The sequence below is a fragment of the Argiope bruennichi genome, chromosome 7, assembly GCF_947563725.1.
Source record: "Argiope bruennichi chromosome 7, qqArgBrue1.1, whole genome shotgun sequence".
NCBI classification, from domain to species: Eukaryota; Metazoa; Arthropoda; class Arachnida; order Araneae; family Araneidae; genus Argiope; species Argiope bruennichi.
The window spans coordinates 49,994,300-50,012,719 of NC_079157.1; the positions used below are offsets into that span (position 1 = coordinate 49,994,300).

Genomic DNA, 18,420 nt, shown 5'->3' on the forward strand with positions numbered 1-18,420 from the left:
AAATGGCGGACAGAAGAAAAAAATATTTGTTTTAAGATTAAAAAATCATAGACTGTATTTAATTCAGAAAGGAATTCAGTGAAATTAAAAGTGAAACATGATGTGTTTTTGAATGGAATCAAATCCCTTTTCGAAGGACAATATTATGAGAAAAATATGTATAAGCGCAGACGACTATTTACAAAATGCACTTTTTTTTTATTTCAATAACTGTGAAATATACAGAACTCACTTAAATCAGTTTTCAGTAAACTTTACTCATATCAAACTTATCTTTTGTCGTTTGTCTGTTGTCCTAAACGACGAAGCACATACAGAGATAATCCTCATTTATATTCGGACAGAACGATAGTTAACAGATTTTAATTGGAAAGGCTTTTTTACATATAATTTTACTTTTGGCTCTTGAGACAAAATATGTTATGTAGACGAACAAAATATGTTATTTAAATTGTTGTTCAGAATGTAAGAGGCAATATGCTTAATTCACCAGCACAGGGCACAGCAGACCCCTCCAACAGGAGATATATCTTTTCATCGAAGGCAGTAACTTGACCCCACATTATTAATTACTTATTCAATGACTTTTCCTCTACTACTCGAATTACCTCTCGCGGGAAAAGACAATATGTCCACAAACTCTTCTTCCAGTTTTCTTTTATCCCAGGCCAGAATTGCACAATGGACAGTTAATTAATATACATACAAGATTTTCCGCAAAAAGAAATCCATCCTATTCCAAACAATTTTGACACATATTTCCTGTCTTTGTTTGTATTCTTTTAGTATGACGCTATTACTATTCCCCAGTTATTATTTTTCGTCTTTTTTCAAAAAGAAATTTTTTAATGAAATTCACAGATCAAAAATTTCTTAACTTCTTATGTAACCCACAATTTATTTCTAGTAAAAAAATGTAAAAAAGCATTTTTCACCTGCAGAATTGGCGAACACCTGGAATCAGAACTTGGCAAAAAAATCCGTGAGGCCCTCAAGGAGATTTTGCTCAAGATCAGAGACCATGTTGAAAACGGAAAGGCCGCTGGACATGATCTTGCCGAGAAGGTGACCCATACTTATTCTCTCTCTCTTTGTCTGTCTCTCTTCCTGTCCTTCTTTCAGCAAATTCCAAGTATACGTTATTGTGGGATAAAATAAAAATATTATACAATAACTATAAGCAATTTAAGACAGAAGCAAATCTGCTTTGGAACTCATACACTGCGAAGTTTAGAAATGATTCTCTATATGCCACAAAATATCCCGTGAAACATTGTTTCAGAAAGTCGAAACTATCAATTCTGGGCCATCTTATTTTACAGAGGGTTGATACGCAGTCAATAAAAAGAGCGCGTTTCGGGAGATCTTTGTTAGGAGCGTAAGCATTTACTTCTCTTTTTTTGATATCACCCTTATTTTGGTGAAATCAAAGCTGATTGACGCATGCGTAAAAGCGTGAATTCTTGTTATCTGTAAATTATTGTAATCAGTCAAGCCTGGGTGTAAAGTCATATCATAAAGAAGAGTGATGTATTTAAATATATTGCAGCCCTACAAACTGAGGCTCCTCTTTTAAAAAGGTAGTGTGGTGGTATGTAGATTATTATGATCTGTGCAGGAAGCAACAGGACGAATGTTGTTGGAAACATTTCTTTTAATAATCACATTCACATACTTAAACAAGCACAAACACAAAACATTCACGCGCGCGGCTTCACAGTTCAGCGTCACATTTCATTCTAATTACAATGGCAATGCACTATGGGATGGCCTAATCAGGCACCGCCATCTAGTATCCAAAAGAGAAGAGAAGAGTAATGCAATGCTACATCCTCCCCCTCTGGCTCCGACGACGTCCCGGCAAGGAGACAGAATTTGAATTGTCTGGAAGTCTATTGGTTCCTGAGGAAAGGGAATTAAGTTTTGGTGGTCGGCCTCTTTTGCGAATCGGATGCAATGGTGTATCCGCTTCCATGTTTCGACTGTACGAACGCAGAGCTGAGGTATGATATGTTCCTAAGGAGGTGGATGGATCACTTGGGCTAGCAATTTCATAGGTAGTTGGAGAACGCTGTGTTAATATGATGTATGGACCATCTCGACGTGGTGCAAATTTCGACGTTTTACGTTTAAATTTGTTACTAATGGGATGGGATGTTACCCAAACCTTTTCACCCGGAGAATAAAATACTTGCTTCCTGTTTTTGTCGTAATATATCTTCCTTCTGTCTTGTTTCATTTCTATTCGTTCCCTTAATTCGTTCATGATCTTTGCAAACCTTTTAAGATAAGGCGTTATCTCGGGTACAAAATTGTCATTCTCGACAACTGCTTTGAAATCTCGTACAACATCATCAACAGTCCTTAATTCTCTTCCGAATTGGAGGAATGCAGGTGTATGGCCAGTGGTATCACAAACTGCGGTGTTCATGGCGAAACGAATCATTAGTAACTTCGAATGCCAGTTTCCGTGATCATCTCCAACCAATATGGCCAGTCGAGGCTTTTAATCTCTATTCTTTCGCTCTACAGGATTTGATTGAGTAAAATAAACAGGAATGAGATTTTGGCTAATGTTGAGGGTGCAACACACCTGTTGAAGAACGGCGCTGACGAATTGAGACCCATTGTCGCTAATGATTCGTCTGGGAATTCCATATCTCAGGAATATCTCCTCAATGAGTGTAATGGCGCACTCATTAGCAGTTGCTTGAGATAGTGGAAATAGTTCAACCCATCGGGTTGCACAATCCTCAATAATAAATATCCATTGCTTACCATTTTCAGTCTTTGGTAATGGACCAAAAAGATCGATCGAGATTATCTCAAATCTTTGAGAATAGACTGGGGTTCGCAGTAAACCATCTGGCTTCTGGTTGTTGGCTTTATATCGGTTGCATTCTGGACAGTTTTTTACATAATCATTGATGTATTTTCTCATACCAGTCCAATAGTAACGCTTAGCAATTCTTTGAAAAGTACCTTATTCTCCATAATGACCGGCCATCGGATCATCATGGTGTTTTTCCATTATAGAATCACGTTCTGAAGAAGGAATTACCAGTTGTGCCTCTTCGGAATCAGCATCTGGCAAATATCTGTAAAGAACACCTTGATTCATTAAGAACCCACGTTCTGACCAGTTGGCATAATCTTCTGTTTTCTGAGTAGATTCGAAACTGTCAATAATCTTTTTCAGATTTTCATCAGCAAGTTGAGCTTCATACATATCTTTAGCACTTCTGACAGGCAGGTCAGCAATGGCTATATTACACACTTCATAAGGAGTTTCTTTTTTAGTTGGAGACATCCTATACGGTGGTACGGCGACTGGGAGATCACCAGTGTTGATTCGATGCTCGATGAAAGGAGTTGGTTCTCCCCCTGGTTGGAAACATTTCTCGTACCGTTCGAGCAGGGAATTGAATTTCGTCCGTTGTTCGCCCGAGAGATGGGTACCCTCATTTTCTCGAAGTTGACAGGGATGGGATGCAACAGGTACAACCAAGAGAGACTTAATATCAGCCGGAGGTTCAATAAAGTTAAACGATTGGTGAGGAGCCTCTGAAAAATACCAAAGTCCTTTCTGAAGATCCAGGACGATACTTGCGGCTCTCAGAAAATCTGTGCCCAGAAGAGTTCGGTTTCCCTTGGAATTCTTCAAGACTATAAGTTTAGTGGGGATGACTTTTCCTGCCACACAAATATCTACAGTCGTTGTGACTATATCTGTTTTTTGTACATGCCCGTCGGCTAGGGCCATGTCAACAGTGCTATTTTCGAATCTTCGTCCATTATTCTTGAGGAAATGGTAAAGTTTTTCTCCGGCAACCGAATGTGTAGTTCCAGTGTCGGCACACACTGCTGCTTGGGAACCACAAATCGTAATTTCAATAATGCTAGATGGCTGGCTTTCCATTAAGATACTATAAAAGTTCATGTGATTAAGGGTTGGAGGTTGAGTGCGGTCTCCTTGAACCATAGGATTACATTTCGCACATTTTGCCTTTACAACTCCTGGCTCTCCACAACCATAGCATGACAGAGGGGGTCTGTCTTTGTAACTGGGATCCCGCCTACTTTGATTGGGGACCCCGGGATTCCGCCTACTTTGACTGGGAATCCATGGCAGACCCTGTCTATCATCTCTTTGTTCAAATCGGGTTGATTTATATTGATTTCTTTTTGGGTAAATAGCTTTTGTTTCATGTGGTTTTGAGGCAAGCTTTAGGTTTACAGAGCGTAAGCTGTCATAACTGTCCAGTTTCTCAACTAGATCATTTGGGGTAACCCATTCACTCCATACATCAATAAAATGGTTCTTAACTTCGGGAAGAACTCGTTTCTTCATTTGGACAAGGATAATTAGATCTTTTAATTCTTCAATCTTCGTTAAATTCAATTCTGCTAGCCATGCTTCAAAATAGCTACGCAGTTCAAAATGGAAGTCTTTCCATGTGCTTTCAGGTTTTTACTTGAGTTACAAAGAGTTGTCGCATCCTCTCAGCGCTTAATTTAAACCGTTGAAGTAACATGGATCTAATATGATCAAAGTTATGTGCTTCCTGTTCTGGTTCTCTTGCGATGAGCTGTGCCACACTATTAGGTAGTAGCCCTAGAAGATGAGCAACCCAGTTCTGTTTACCTATTTTTAGAATTTTCATTTGACGTTCGAATAGATTTAAGAATAGGGTCATGTCCCCATCCTGCGGGTCAAAGTCAGGGAGCAACTTTTTCAAGTTAAATGTAGCTTGTTGGTCTGCAGGCAAAAGTTCAAGACCAGGAGTCTGCTCCAACTTCTGAGATTCCACTTGCAGACGGAGTTTCTCCAACTCGTAAGCTCTGTCCCGTTCATCACGTTCTCGTTCCTCACGTTCTAATCTTTCAGTTATAATGTTTTCTAGGGTATCTTTCACAAAGACTAAATCTTCTTTGTAAATCGACGTTTTAAATATTAATTCACATAATTCAATCACTTTAAGATCACCCTCCACCTCCTCACCAAGTTCTGTGGAAAGTTTTATTAAATCTTGTTTCCTGCCTTTAGACATAAATGCCATATTGAACGTTTATCTTTACGCAAACCAAATAAAAAGTTATATTTTCCTCTACGCACAGTCAGTTGAAAAAAATGTTCAAATAAAAGTCAGTGTTCCCCAAAAGTTCACTTTAAATTCAAAATACTAACAATAAAATTTGCAATTAATTAAAAAAAAGAAATAATCAATATTAACATTTTACTGATACACAATTTTTAATTCACTTTTCAATATGCAAAAATATGTATAAAAAATTCACAATTAACATTTGTAAAGCAAAATTATGTTTGAGATATATTATGGAATTTCTCAAAATAGCAAATCATATACTCATATCATAATCATCATATCTAAATCATATACTCAAATTTCAAAAGAATAAAAAAAAAACCGTAAACATTATCATTAAAACAAAACAGAAAATAAGATTTTCAGAATAATACCAAGTAAAATTTAAATTAAGAAGTATTCTTGACCATAAAAATAACATTCTGAGAATCAGAAATAAAATTGCACATTTTATACGATTAAATGCTGAATCATTACTCTGAAAAAAAAATAATAAATCTATGAGAACAGTATATCATAATACCAAAATACCATGCAACTGAAAAAAGAAAACATATTCAATACTTGTTTAGATTAATTACTTTGAGAGCGACTGAGCTTATGAATACTTAATGAGACTTGGCGCGTCACTCAAGGGCACATACTATGGTATCAAAAAATGAGAACAGCTTTGGTTTCGGTTCGCAAACTTACGGACCAAGAAACGCATCAAGTACGATAAATTACTTCGTGCTTAATTAAAATACAGAAATACAACTACTTGAAATTCACTATATAGAATATCTTAATATTTAAAAGATGTATTATTACGCACTTTCAATGATTGATATCAAATAACAAAACAATACAGATATTTCAATATGCAAACTAGCAACGATGAATAGGCTATAAAAACAGAAGTAACTTAGAAATTATTAAATAGTATGAAAACATTTCACAGAAGACGAAGCATTTTGGTGTATTCAAACATGAAAGAATGTTGCTAGAATGTATTTCAACGAAACAAATGCTGGATGCTATTGAATTTAAACAACAACAAAAAAAAAATGCACAAGTATTATGACACTTATCTGAGAACAAATACGGACAGGAACCACCAAAACAAAACTGATTCACTTTTTCCGTGCTGTAAATTTGAAAAACAGAAACACACTTTCTTCACTGGATTTAAATGCAGATTTTTGCTGGAGATGCGCAAATAATAAATTATACTCGGTACAGGGGTCGACGTCCCGTACGAGTTAGGATTTAAAACTGAATACTGGAATACTCCTTAGGACATCAAGGAAGCGAAGATGGCAGACGCTGGTTCATCTTTTAGGACAGATGTCTGGAACACAATGATGGACAGTTCTCGGGATGAGAATAATCACATGTGTCAGGATGACACGTTCTCGGGATGAGAAAAATTATAACTTGTGTTGGGAGGACACGTTTCATAATTTGCTGCGCGCGGAAAAATTTTATGGCGATTGTCGGGATGACTTCATTTTAGTTTCATCATTTCACTGGAACACAATGATGAACTATTCCCGGGATGGAAAAAATTATTTTGTGTCAGGACGACACGTTATCGGGATGAGAAAAATTATAACTTGTGTCGGGACGACTTTACTTTCATTTCATCAGAATTTCTTTTCCATTGGCCGCCAATGTGGTGGCGGGAAAATTTTCTTGTGATCGTCGGGACGACTTCACTTCCGTTTCATCAGAAATTCTTTTACGTTGGGCGCCAATGTGGTGGTATGTAGATTATTATGATCTGTGCAGGAAGCAACAGGACGAATGTTGTTGGAAACATTTCTTTTAATAATCACATTCGCACACTTAAACAAGCACAAACACAAAACATTCACGCGCGCGGCTTCACAGTTCAGCGTCACATTTCATTCTAATTACAATGGCAATGCACTATGGGATGACAAATGGGATGGCCTAATCAGGCATCGCCATCTAGTATCCAAAAGAAAAGATAAGAGTAATGCAACTGCTACATCAGTAGATTTTTTCAGCAAAATTTTAACACACTAATTGTTTGTTACATATTAATATTCGTCATTTTATTAACTTTTAGAATATGCATACTTATTTTTATATATTTATTACGACTCGAAACTTCCCGGTATATACTTTTGAACCCCATATCATTGAAATATATATATTCGATTTCATAAATACTTTAAAAATTCAGCTAATGTAGTTAAAACATATAAAAAACTTATTAGTCATATAAAACTCTCTTATTTGGCAACTAGAAAAGTTAAATTTTTTTTAATCGACAAAAATTAATTTTCGTTTGTGGCTTACTCTCAGATATTTTAGAAGTTAGTACCTTTGCTATTTGCTTACTAGAAATAGTTCTGTAGTCTTTTCACAAGGCTAGATATAAAGTCAAGTCTCCCTTGGAAACTGATATTTTTACTGCTTTCTTACAGGAAATAGTTTTTGCTCTTTTTTATTACGATTCTTCTAAGTTTCCAAATATTGTGCACCCAAATATTGTTTTAGAAATTAGCACCTTTGCTAATTGTTTAGAAAAAGTTTTCTATTAACTTGATAAATATTAAGTCAGGTCTCCTTTGGAAATTAATATCTTTGTTGTTTTCTTACAAGTAATATTTCAGCGCTCTTTTATCATGTCTCTTTTAAGTTGCCAATTATTGCCAATATTAAGTCAGGTCTCTTTTAGAAATTTATTGCTTCTTATATGTGCTTAAAGGATATTTTCCTTCTTCCTTGACAGGTGAAGGAGCTCCGTGAGAAGCTGCGCAACCTGGGCGAGAAGGAGGGCGAGAAAGTCAGCGAAATCCTGAAGGAGATCCGAGAGAAGGCTAAGGAAGCCCTCAAGAAGATCCTCGAGAGACTCGGATACGGTACAAATTCCTCCCCTTTTTTCATTCCTGGATAATTGCCTTCGAGCTGTTATTTTAATTTAGTTAAAATAATGTCCATTTATGAAATCAGATAAAAGAATTTTCATGGGGTGGGTCACTTTATCATACTGGATAGTATTGATGATGATTTTTTTTTTCTTTTAACTCACCGACCTAGCTTACTCAAAGGATGTAAAGCTGATTCGACTCAGATGGCAAGGCTTTCACTTGAACTATAATCCTTCTTTCTAATTCTCTGTGCCTTGCTAGCGAAAAGACGCCTCCTAGTAACAGATTTAACATTTGTTGAGTTCAGGCTCAAATACTGCTATTCAAATACAAAGTAATCATCACCTAGACAGTCCTCCACGGGAAACTCAAAAATAGGTAGATATTGACTCAAACTTCATCGGGGTAATTTGCGAAAGAGAGCGAAGTAGAGAGTACATTTATTGGATTTCTAGCTAGAAAACTCTGGAATCCGGGGACGCAAATTAGAAGGGGGAGGGTAGGGGAAGAATCTCAAAAATAATGCAAATCTATATATAAAAGTTTGAATCGCGTTTGTTCATTTGATTGTTTGTTTGGACCTTATATAATTCCATTTTCCCTTGATGGAATCGAACGAAATTTGGAACATACATTCCTTAGCACTTTGAAAGATCGGCTGAGATACTAAAATATTGCTACGCCCTTTAAAGGGGAAGAAAGATACATAGAATGGTTTTATCTTTTTTCGCCAAATTTCAGCACAAGTTATTGCAAAAGAAATTATTTCTGTACCGTCCTAAATTTCAAAAAATTAGTTTTCAGTGACATGAATTTCATTTCCAAAAGACTATTTCTTTCATTTTAATCAGTTTTTCAGAATTATTTTTAATGCAATTTATAATAATTCTTTTTCTTTCGGTGAAATATCAAGCCTATTTAAACTAGATCTGTCACTCACACGCTTTTAGCAATATTAATTTTTTTTCTTTAGACATTTTTGCTTTTATTTCTTCGTATTTTTTAATATGCGAATCCAGTTTATATGCTTTTAAAGGTTTTTTTTTTTTTTTAAATCGCTGCAATTCGGCTTAATTTTGTCATATATTTTAGTTTTCAAATTTTCTTATAAGGCATATAATATTACTTTTTCATGTCTGTTTTTAGTTTGAGTTGAATAGATAAAATTTTAATTAACTTGATAAATTTTATTGAATCATTATATATCGTATCGCAGCGACTTTTAAAATCTCATTTTTTAAGCAGGTTTACAGACATTTTCTTCCAGTTCTGACAAACCACACATTTTTGGCTCTCTTTATAACTTCGCATCATTTAAAAATCAAATAATGTTTCATTTTATCCATTAATGCCATATTATCAGGGCATTAATATCATTCTAAATTATATAGAGGACTCTAAAACATTTTAAGAGATTAAATATAAGAACTCGAAAACTTTACTATGTAAAATAATATATGATTTATTTTTTCTTACTTACATATATGGCATATAAATGTATCCGTAGTTGCGAATCCAACGTATAGTAAATAGATAAGTATTTTTTTTTTAACAATTTAGTGACAAATCAATAATCACTTAAAAAAATTAAGCGCAGGAAGCCATAGAAAAGCATATATTATATATTTAGTATATTTTCACTATTTTTCCTTCTAGTGAAGGAAAATTACATCAATTCTAATTAATTCTTTCTTGTGAAAGAAAATTTCATGAATGAATTAATCTAATCACATGATTCTAATTAATTAATTCACATTTGTTATATCAAGATAACTACATTTTATTTATAATAAGAATTAAGAGGGAGGTTTTTTTCAGAAGCGAACTCCCTATATAGTTAAATCGCAATAATTTTTCTTTCTAATTAGCTTATTAGTATATAGCTATTAGTAAATTAACAGCTTATTAGTAAATAGCTGTTCCATTAGAATCACCTCTAGAACTAACTAACACAAGTTGAAGTATTCTATAGCATCCACATCTTGCATTGAAAGGCATTAACATTTCAAATTATACAAGTGTTGTAATGATTGTAATTACTGTATAATAACTCCAAATGAATTTCCACTTTCTCCTCTACTAAATATATGTGTCTATGCAATTCTATTTCATTAAACTATTATTTTGTCTAAATCTTCTTTCCCCACACCCTCAACAGGCAAAAGGAATCTGGATGATTCTATGGATCATGTCGCTCGCATGAGATTCAGAGAAATCATCGAAAAGATCAAGGAAAAGGTAAAAATAATTCGATACATAAACGCGATAAATTATTTTTAGAGCTTAATTCAAAAACTTTACTTTCAACTCAGATGTCTGGTTTTATCCTGTTATGATATATGATATGAATCCTTTCCATAAAAGTGAAATTTATAGCTTTTTAATACATATTGTTACAGAAAATCATTCTATGAGAATATAGTGTAAAAATAAGTCCACTATCAAATAATTCCATAAACAATATGAAAGGCAGTTAGAAAAAACACATTTGAGATAAACACAAGAATACAGCTAAAGAACTCGCTTCGCGATCAAAACACTTGCGTGCGTCTTCTCTTATATAGTCTCCTTGACAGAAAATAGAACTTTTTAGAGGATCCTTAGAACTGGTCTTCTAATAAATTCTTGGATTTTTGAGAAGCTTCATTTTTAACGCCAAGTCGTCAAACAGAATAAAGTTTATTGCCATGTCGGAAATTATTCATTTAACATCCATTTAAATTATCTAAATGTCCCTTCTTTGCTATAATCCTAATTACATATGGAAACAAAATTATAAATTTGTGACTATAAGACATAATGAGTTGACCTTATGCAGAAACGTACGTGGTATGTAGAAAAATTCCTCAGAAGTTATTTAAGCCTTGTTTTCTTTTTTCTTTTTTTTTTTCATACAAATATTTTATTAAAAATAATAAATGGGAAGTTAAGGAACTTAATTCGAATTCGAGATATCCTTTCCATCATGAGAAAAGGAGTCGAAAAATCGATACTTAACTGCCTAATAAGAGACATTTGAAGCTAATATTGGGAATCAGAATTCATGTTTCTTCATTTTTATTTAAAATGACATCTAATTAATTTTTAATAAAATTTAAATAAAATTCGGAAAAATATGGAACAGTAATTCAGATTCACGTTAAATCCAGGATACTCTCATAAACAGTCGAAATTTGAAACTTATTAAATTAAAATCTCTATTCCAGGATAAAATATCAATAAAAAATACAAGACAATATTTTTTTTGTTTTATATGATTACTGATTTCTTATAAAAAATCTGGCAACATTAATTTATTTTTTTTACTTATTTACTATCCTTATTCAAATCAAATTAAATCAATATTCGAGGCTGAAAAATTTTTGAATTTATATTCATTTAAGCTAATTAAAATGAAGAATATAAACATCTATTAATTTTAACATAAGCAATTCCGACATCCATTAATATTTTTCATTTACTGTTGAAAAAATTGCGAGTAATTGAAATATATATGAAAGGATGTTTCAATAAAGCCATCTTCATTTGGTTGTTTTTTCCAATAGTTTGTTTTTATCAAGTGTTAAAATTATGAATTAGAATTTTATGAACTACTAAATGGCATTGTGTGCTGTTTCACACAGTTTTGCAAAATTCGATCTCTTGGACGTATTTAAATATAACCTATCTTTTCATTCTTTTCTTTTTACAGATTTTGTCCAATGAGTTCATCCAGAAGATTCGAGAATACATTCGAAACCACTATGGCGATAGCCCTGTAAGTATTAAAATGAAATGGAAAAAGAAGTGTTTTTCTAACTTCTGCTTTAAAAAAAATCACAAGCGTATTAACTCTATCCCTGAAAATATGTTTAAATTAATTGGGTTCTCGTAATTAAATTTTATTTAGTCAAAATGTATTTGACATCGTATAAGCAACATTCCACATACTTAAATTTTAGCTTACATAATTCATTTTTTTTTTAATTTTAAATAAAATGTGCTTTACGGATCAATTGACAATTCGTAATTCCGTATAAAAGCGCCAAGCGCAGTTTTTGATCACTTTTATGTTTTCATGGTATGGTGAAACGATACAAATGATACTAAAATTCTGAATCATTTTTTTTTTTTTTTTTACCAATTCTATATTGTTTTTCCCTTTTCTTAAATCAGGGGTGTTTGTGGGACCCCAAAAAATCCCCGGAAACTTTTACGGACTTACTACCGACATTTTGCAGTTTCGAGAAGGGGGGGGGAGAGAAATGAAAAATTACGATTATTAAGTATTGAATGACCTAATTATAAAAGTTCAATGAATTACTTTTTTTGCAAAATTAAGACCTTTGAACCCAGGTCACGTGATCGCACATCTGGTCGAACGAAGTCTCTCCCTTTTTTTTCTGCCGCGCCTACTTGCCGAAAAGAATCCAGAAGAGAATGTCCGAGAACCGGGGGAATGAGTCATAACTCGCAATAAGGAAAGAACAAAAAAGAAGTTTTTTCCCCCCTTTTCACGCATTATCACTGCCTTTGGAGAAAGAAAGGAAAAATTTTCACCACACACACTGACCTTGCGCTTTCTGCTTTGAAAGCAAACAAAATTACCCAGATCAAAATAAATAATTCATTATTATTCCTACTTCCTTTTGAACGACGATCCCCGGAATTTCCGGGTATCGAAGTTCAAAATCCCCGGAGCACAAACACCCCTGATTAAATAATAGAAATCAGTAAATGAACTTTCAACATGAGACTTCTAAAGTTACAACATTGAATTTGAATAATTAACAAATCCACTAAATTAATCGAATTTTTTTTATTTCAATTATTTACCGGAACAGGATATCAAACCTCTAAATAAACACCAGGTTCCGCAAAGTGCCAATGAGCAAGTCAAATTAATTAAGCGCAAGCCTGCTGAAACCGGACTTCCGCAATGTGTATTATTATATTAATAAATTGCCCAATATGTAATTACATTAGTACAAAAACAGCTTAACGAACTTATTCGAAAAGTTGGTTTCAAAATACCTTCTCTCTCTCTCTCTCTCTCTCTCTTATATGTATATAACGATAAATTATTCTATCGTAAAATAAATTCGATCTCCAGATTTTGATGATTTTTTGATACAAAGAAAAAGGTTGGAAATTTATAATTTCCCAACATGAAAATTATGGATTTGCGCATGATCGGAACGTCACAAATACTTAGAATTTTACTATCTTTGGAATCGGAGGCAGAGTCAAGATGAAAAGTGATAGATAACACAGGCAGTAGAGTCTTCCTTTCCAGTTTTCACGTATCGCGGCACAATGTGACGATTGACAGTAATTGACTTTTCGATTGACAGTAACCGATCATCTGTAACCATACAGATTTCTAATGTAAGTAAGATGATCACATATCAAATTCAATTTGTAATATTTCAAGTTTTTACATTTTCGAGTTATTACATTCATATGAACGCAATAATACAGGTAGACAGATGGTCAACTCGCTTATGAATTTGGACCAAAATCTGATACAAATCTAGGATTCTCACAATATAACTACAAATTAAATTTTATAATACAAATTTTAATTAAATTTTATAATAAAAATAATGTCAGCGGGTGAGGTTCCACCGAAAAAACTTTCTCTATACTGTTTATAAGGCCTTCCTTCCTACCTCTCTATCGGTATAAAATTGTGAATCTTGGGCAAGGTCGTGAACACCACGAGTGCTCAGATTTTTATTTTCAGAGTTCCACAAATCAGTGTTTTACACTTCATAGTGTAGTAAAGAAAATTAAATACGAATTTTGAACGTCTTTTTTTCGACTGAATAAAACCAAAATTTGACACAAAGTTACAAGATTTCCTACCAAATTTCATTAATTTGTTGTTATTTTTTAATTATTTCATTTACATACATGAGAGACTATAGACTAAGAGATAGTCAACCCTTTCATACATTTGATTCAAAATCTGATAAGAATTTCTGTTTTAGTTACTAAATCTGTGTACCAAATTTTATCCGTCTAGCTGTTTAGAATTAACGCTTTCAAGCTTACTCGAATAATTAGAAAGGCAGACTTTCTAAGGTGGATTCTCTCAATTTTGATGAAGCTCAAAGCATTTTCGACTTATCATGTTCATAAATAAATACAATTTTTAAAATATGTTTTTCGGAATAGAGGAAGTTTAAAACGTGGCGGTTCGACAAAATTTCGAGTTCGAATTTTTTTTGAAGATAACACTATTTTGAATAAAAAGTTTGAAATCCATAGTAAAAAAATCGTTTGGTAATTAAATGGGTATTCTTTATTAGCCAATTATGGCAGTTTGACAAAACTTCGAGTTTGAATTTTTTTGAAGATAACATTATTTTAAATAAAAAGCTTGAAATCCATAGTAAAAAAATCATTTGGTAATTAAATGGGTATTCTTTATTAGCCAATTATGGCGGTTTGACAAAACTTCGAGTTTGAATTTTTTTTGAAGATAACATTATTTTAAATAAAAAGCTTGAAATCCATAGTAAAAAAATCGTTTGGTAATTAAATTGGTATTCTTTATTAGCCAATTATGGCGGTTTGACAAAATTTCGAGTTCGAATTTTTTTTTTTTTTTTTTTTTTTTTGAAGATAACATTATTTTGAATAAAAAGCTTGAAATCCATAGTAAAAAAAAATCGTTTGGTAATTAAATGGGTATTCTTTATTAGCCAATTATGGCGGTTTGACAAAATTTCGAGTTCGAATTTTTTTTTTTTTTTTTTTTTTTTTTTTTTTTTGAAGATAACATTATTTTGAATAAAAAGCTTGAAATCCATAGTAAAAAAAAATCGTTTGGTAATTAAATGGGTATTCTTTATTAGCCAATTATGGCGGTTTGACAAAATTTCGAGTTCAATTTTTTTTTTTTTTTTGAAGATAACATTATTTTGAATAAAAAGCTTGAAATCCATAGTAAAAAAATCGTTTGGTAATTAAATTGGTATTCTTTATTAGCGAATTATTTTAAGCGGGTAAAAAGCCTAATCTTTTCTCCCACCCAAAATAATAATTTTGGTTTTAGGTTCAAAAAATTTACAAAATGAAACCAGCACGAGTAGTCTCCCCAAAATTTTCTCGCATACTCTTTAATAAAGATATTATCCTAGTTATCTGCCCTTTGCTTTGCATTGCCGTACAATAGTTACAAAATGTTAATCTTTGGCGTGAATTCAGCATTTTAACTTAATCTATTGTGTGATCTTCGGCGAAGGATTTGGCGATTAATCTATGGCATGAGGTCAAAAGTGTTCGAAAATCGAATTTTTATTTCAGACGCTTTTTTTTCCAATCTATTGAAACAAAAATGTGACATATAACTATACTTAAAATCACAAAATCATATAATCAAATTTGATATATTTAAGTGATTATGTTTTTGAGTTATCGCGTTTACAACTTTCTGAAAGTACCGACCGACAGACGGTCAACCTTTTGGACTTCGCCCATACTAAAGATGTTAAGTCTGTACACCTACTTTAATCAATCTGGCTCACTTCGTTTTGTAATTATCGTGCAAACTTATATTCGAATAACCAGGCAGACAAACTTCCTCTAAACGGATATTGCTCAAGTTTTGATAGAAACGACAAATTTGATTTTAAAACTATATACCAAATTCCAGCAGTCTAGATAAAAGAATTTTTGAGTTATCTTTGCCACAGACAGACAGAAGGATATTTTTCAAAAATGTGCTTCTCGAACTCGGGAGATTTTAAACGTGAAGATGCGTCAAAATCTCGAATACGAATTTTTTGATGATGACTATAATTTCTCTACACTACGTTTACAAGAAAGTAAAAAGGCCAATAATAAAACTATAAATGGAAAAAAAAAAGCTTTAAGAACCCAACCAAATTAATTTGTAGTGCAACTTACAAAGTGCTACCATGCTTGGACATAAAGGAAATTAAAAAATGAAAAATCACTATTTTTAGATAATATCTTGTATTACTTCTATAATATGATTCTTTTATTTTCTCAAAGATTGTGAAGAAACTGAAAGAATTTGTTGAGAGTTTGCAAGACGGGGAACTCAAAGAGATCCTTAGCCACCTGTTCGACTACCAGCAACAAAACTCGGTGCAACTGCGCGGTGAAACTTGGGACAAAGTGAAGAGCTTCTTCAAGGACCTCAACATCAAGATCCAGGAGCACAGCAAGAAATTCGGACAGTGGGTAAAAGACATGTGGGGTAAGGGACTCGACAAGATGAAGGACAAATACGGAACCATCAAGGCTATTGCCATGGAGGTGAGACAGCAACAAGTATTTAAATAAATTAACGAGCCATAAATACTAAAATGACCTGATAAAGCAAATATTAGGCGAGACTTAAAAATAGTATCCGGTCGTGAAAAGTTGAATTTTAGTGACAATGCTTTACTAAATGTCGTAATCCTGACAGTTTTTATGCGATCCTATGTTGTTTGAAACCATTTCTTACAGTGAACAAAGATGGCGAGATTTTAGATAGTTGGCAGATTTTTCGTGTTTGGAGAGAGAATCATTTTAAGCCAACTAATGTTAAGTTGAAACCTTTCATTAAAACGCGCATACACAACTAAATATTCATACTTTTGTCTAAATTTTTCTCAGTGGAAAGTCATGAATATATGGCAAATGGCGATGCAAATTTTCATTTCGTAGTTAGTTCTTCTAGGGGCTTTTCACATATTTTTGACAAACAGCTGCCATTAAAGTAACCTTTTCTGGTTCCATGATGCTTATTTGGCATCATAGATGCAAACTATTTTTTAATTCAACAAATGCCGTCACTTGCTATTTCTAAATACCAATATTACATAGATATAAATGAAAAGCAAGAATAATTTTAATTAACTAATCTGGATTAAATTAATAATTTTAAATATACACTATTTCTAAATTGTTTATTTTTCAATTTTATTTATTTTACTACCAAATAATTTGGACTGGAGAGGATTAACCACCCATATTCTTTTTTCAACAAAATACCCAAACTTCTTTATTTTTTAGTATGCAGAAAATTAAAATGATCATACAGGATATCCACTTAAGCTCTTCTACCTCACATTAACTTGAGAACAATGACGACTATTCCATAAGCTTGGTGTTCCAGATATAGTGGTGACCATGTGCTCCACAATGAGATCAATTACAGCGTCACCTGGCGGCAAACAACGGAGTTAGAGTTGCTATATCGAAAACGGTACAAGATTAAAAAGAAAGTTATGAAATCGTAGAATGTCTTCGAATTAAAACGAAAAAGGTCCTTAGAACGCAATAATACTAAGAACAAATCGTAAAACGCTCATTTATTTGTTCGCGGTTTTCCAAACCTGTAACGTAACAACTCACGACAATAAGATAAAAGATCACCGTTTGAATTATAAACACCAACTTAACGGCACAGTGCATTTCACAGATAACTAATTATTCGATTTCGTTTCTAACACTTTTCTGGTGTAAAAGTGTTGGAAATCGGGCCCAAACTAAATGCGCGTTTTGTTTTTAGAATTATTACGCTTAAAGGGTTTTTTCGTTCTAAATAGAATGGGTTTGCAATTTTGTAGCTGACCTCCTTCTCATATATTGAACTGTTATCGAAAAAAGAATGTTAATTCCGTTGTTTACCGACAGGCGGCGCTGTAACCTATTTCCTTGTGTAGCACATGGTCGTTTCTCTACATCTAGATCTCAAATTTGCGGCAATAGTTGCCACTGTTCTGAAATTAATGTGACATAGGACTTTAGTAGACACCTTATATAAACCTCTCTTTGAAACTACATGAAGAATATTAAAAAATTAATTTAAAAATTTTTAAATCTTGATCAGAGAGCGAGGGAAACATCCGAGTATGTATCTATCTATTACTTAACATCAACTTTCTTCAATTTACTAAATAGTAAATTGAGCTGATTGCGCAAAACTTTTCAAACATTCATAAATCCAGAATTCAATGAGGAACTTGGAATGTCCACAGAAGGAATTGTGAAACTTTAGTTATTAATTTGTTGAAATCTAGTTTAGGGTGTTCCTTCACTTCACCAAAGATGCCAAGTCGCCAATGTACAGTAACTGCTTCACATTATTGTTTATCTGGTCAGCCATCTAAAATGATGACTTAGTTTGTTGATATTATTGGCGAAATGAAAGGACACCTTAAACTATAATTTCAACCTAATCATCTACTAAGAAACCTTATGGACATTTATTTTCCTATATTTGTTTGTATATATATCATTTTTTTCATCAACAGTTCATCGCCAATTCAAAGGACATGAGCGCCGAGATGACCAGAGAAGCCCTCGAGTTTTTCCGTCCCTACAAAGATGACCTTGGTACCCTCTGGAACAAATTGGTAGACGCCACCAAGGAAGCGATCGGAAAATTTTAGATTTTGAATAAATAATTTGCTTTCTTTGTCTGT

At 33.1% G+C, this 18,420-nt stretch overlaps 1 protein-coding gene across 1 annotated transcript in view; it reads left to right on the forward strand.

Moving 5' to 3' along the window:
- The window catches only part of LOC129976760 (uncharacterized protein PF3D7_1120000-like), a 40,003-nt gene extending 21,586 nt beyond the window's left edge, over positions 1-18,417 (forward strand). The window contains exons 4-9 of the mRNA XM_056090497.1: positions 942-1,065; positions 7,852-7,981; positions 10,149-10,228; positions 11,682-11,747; positions 15,995-16,261; positions 18,250-18,417. Coding sequence (XP_055946472.1) covers positions 942-1,065; positions 7,852-7,981; positions 10,149-10,228; positions 11,682-11,747; positions 15,995-16,261; positions 18,250-18,387 — 805 coding nt within the window. The 3' untranslated portion in view covers positions 18,388-18,417. The remainder of the gene's footprint in view (positions 1-941; positions 1,066-7,851; positions 7,982-10,148; positions 10,229-11,681; positions 11,748-15,994; positions 16,262-18,249) is intronic.
- Positions 18,418-18,420: the final 3 nt, after the last annotated feature.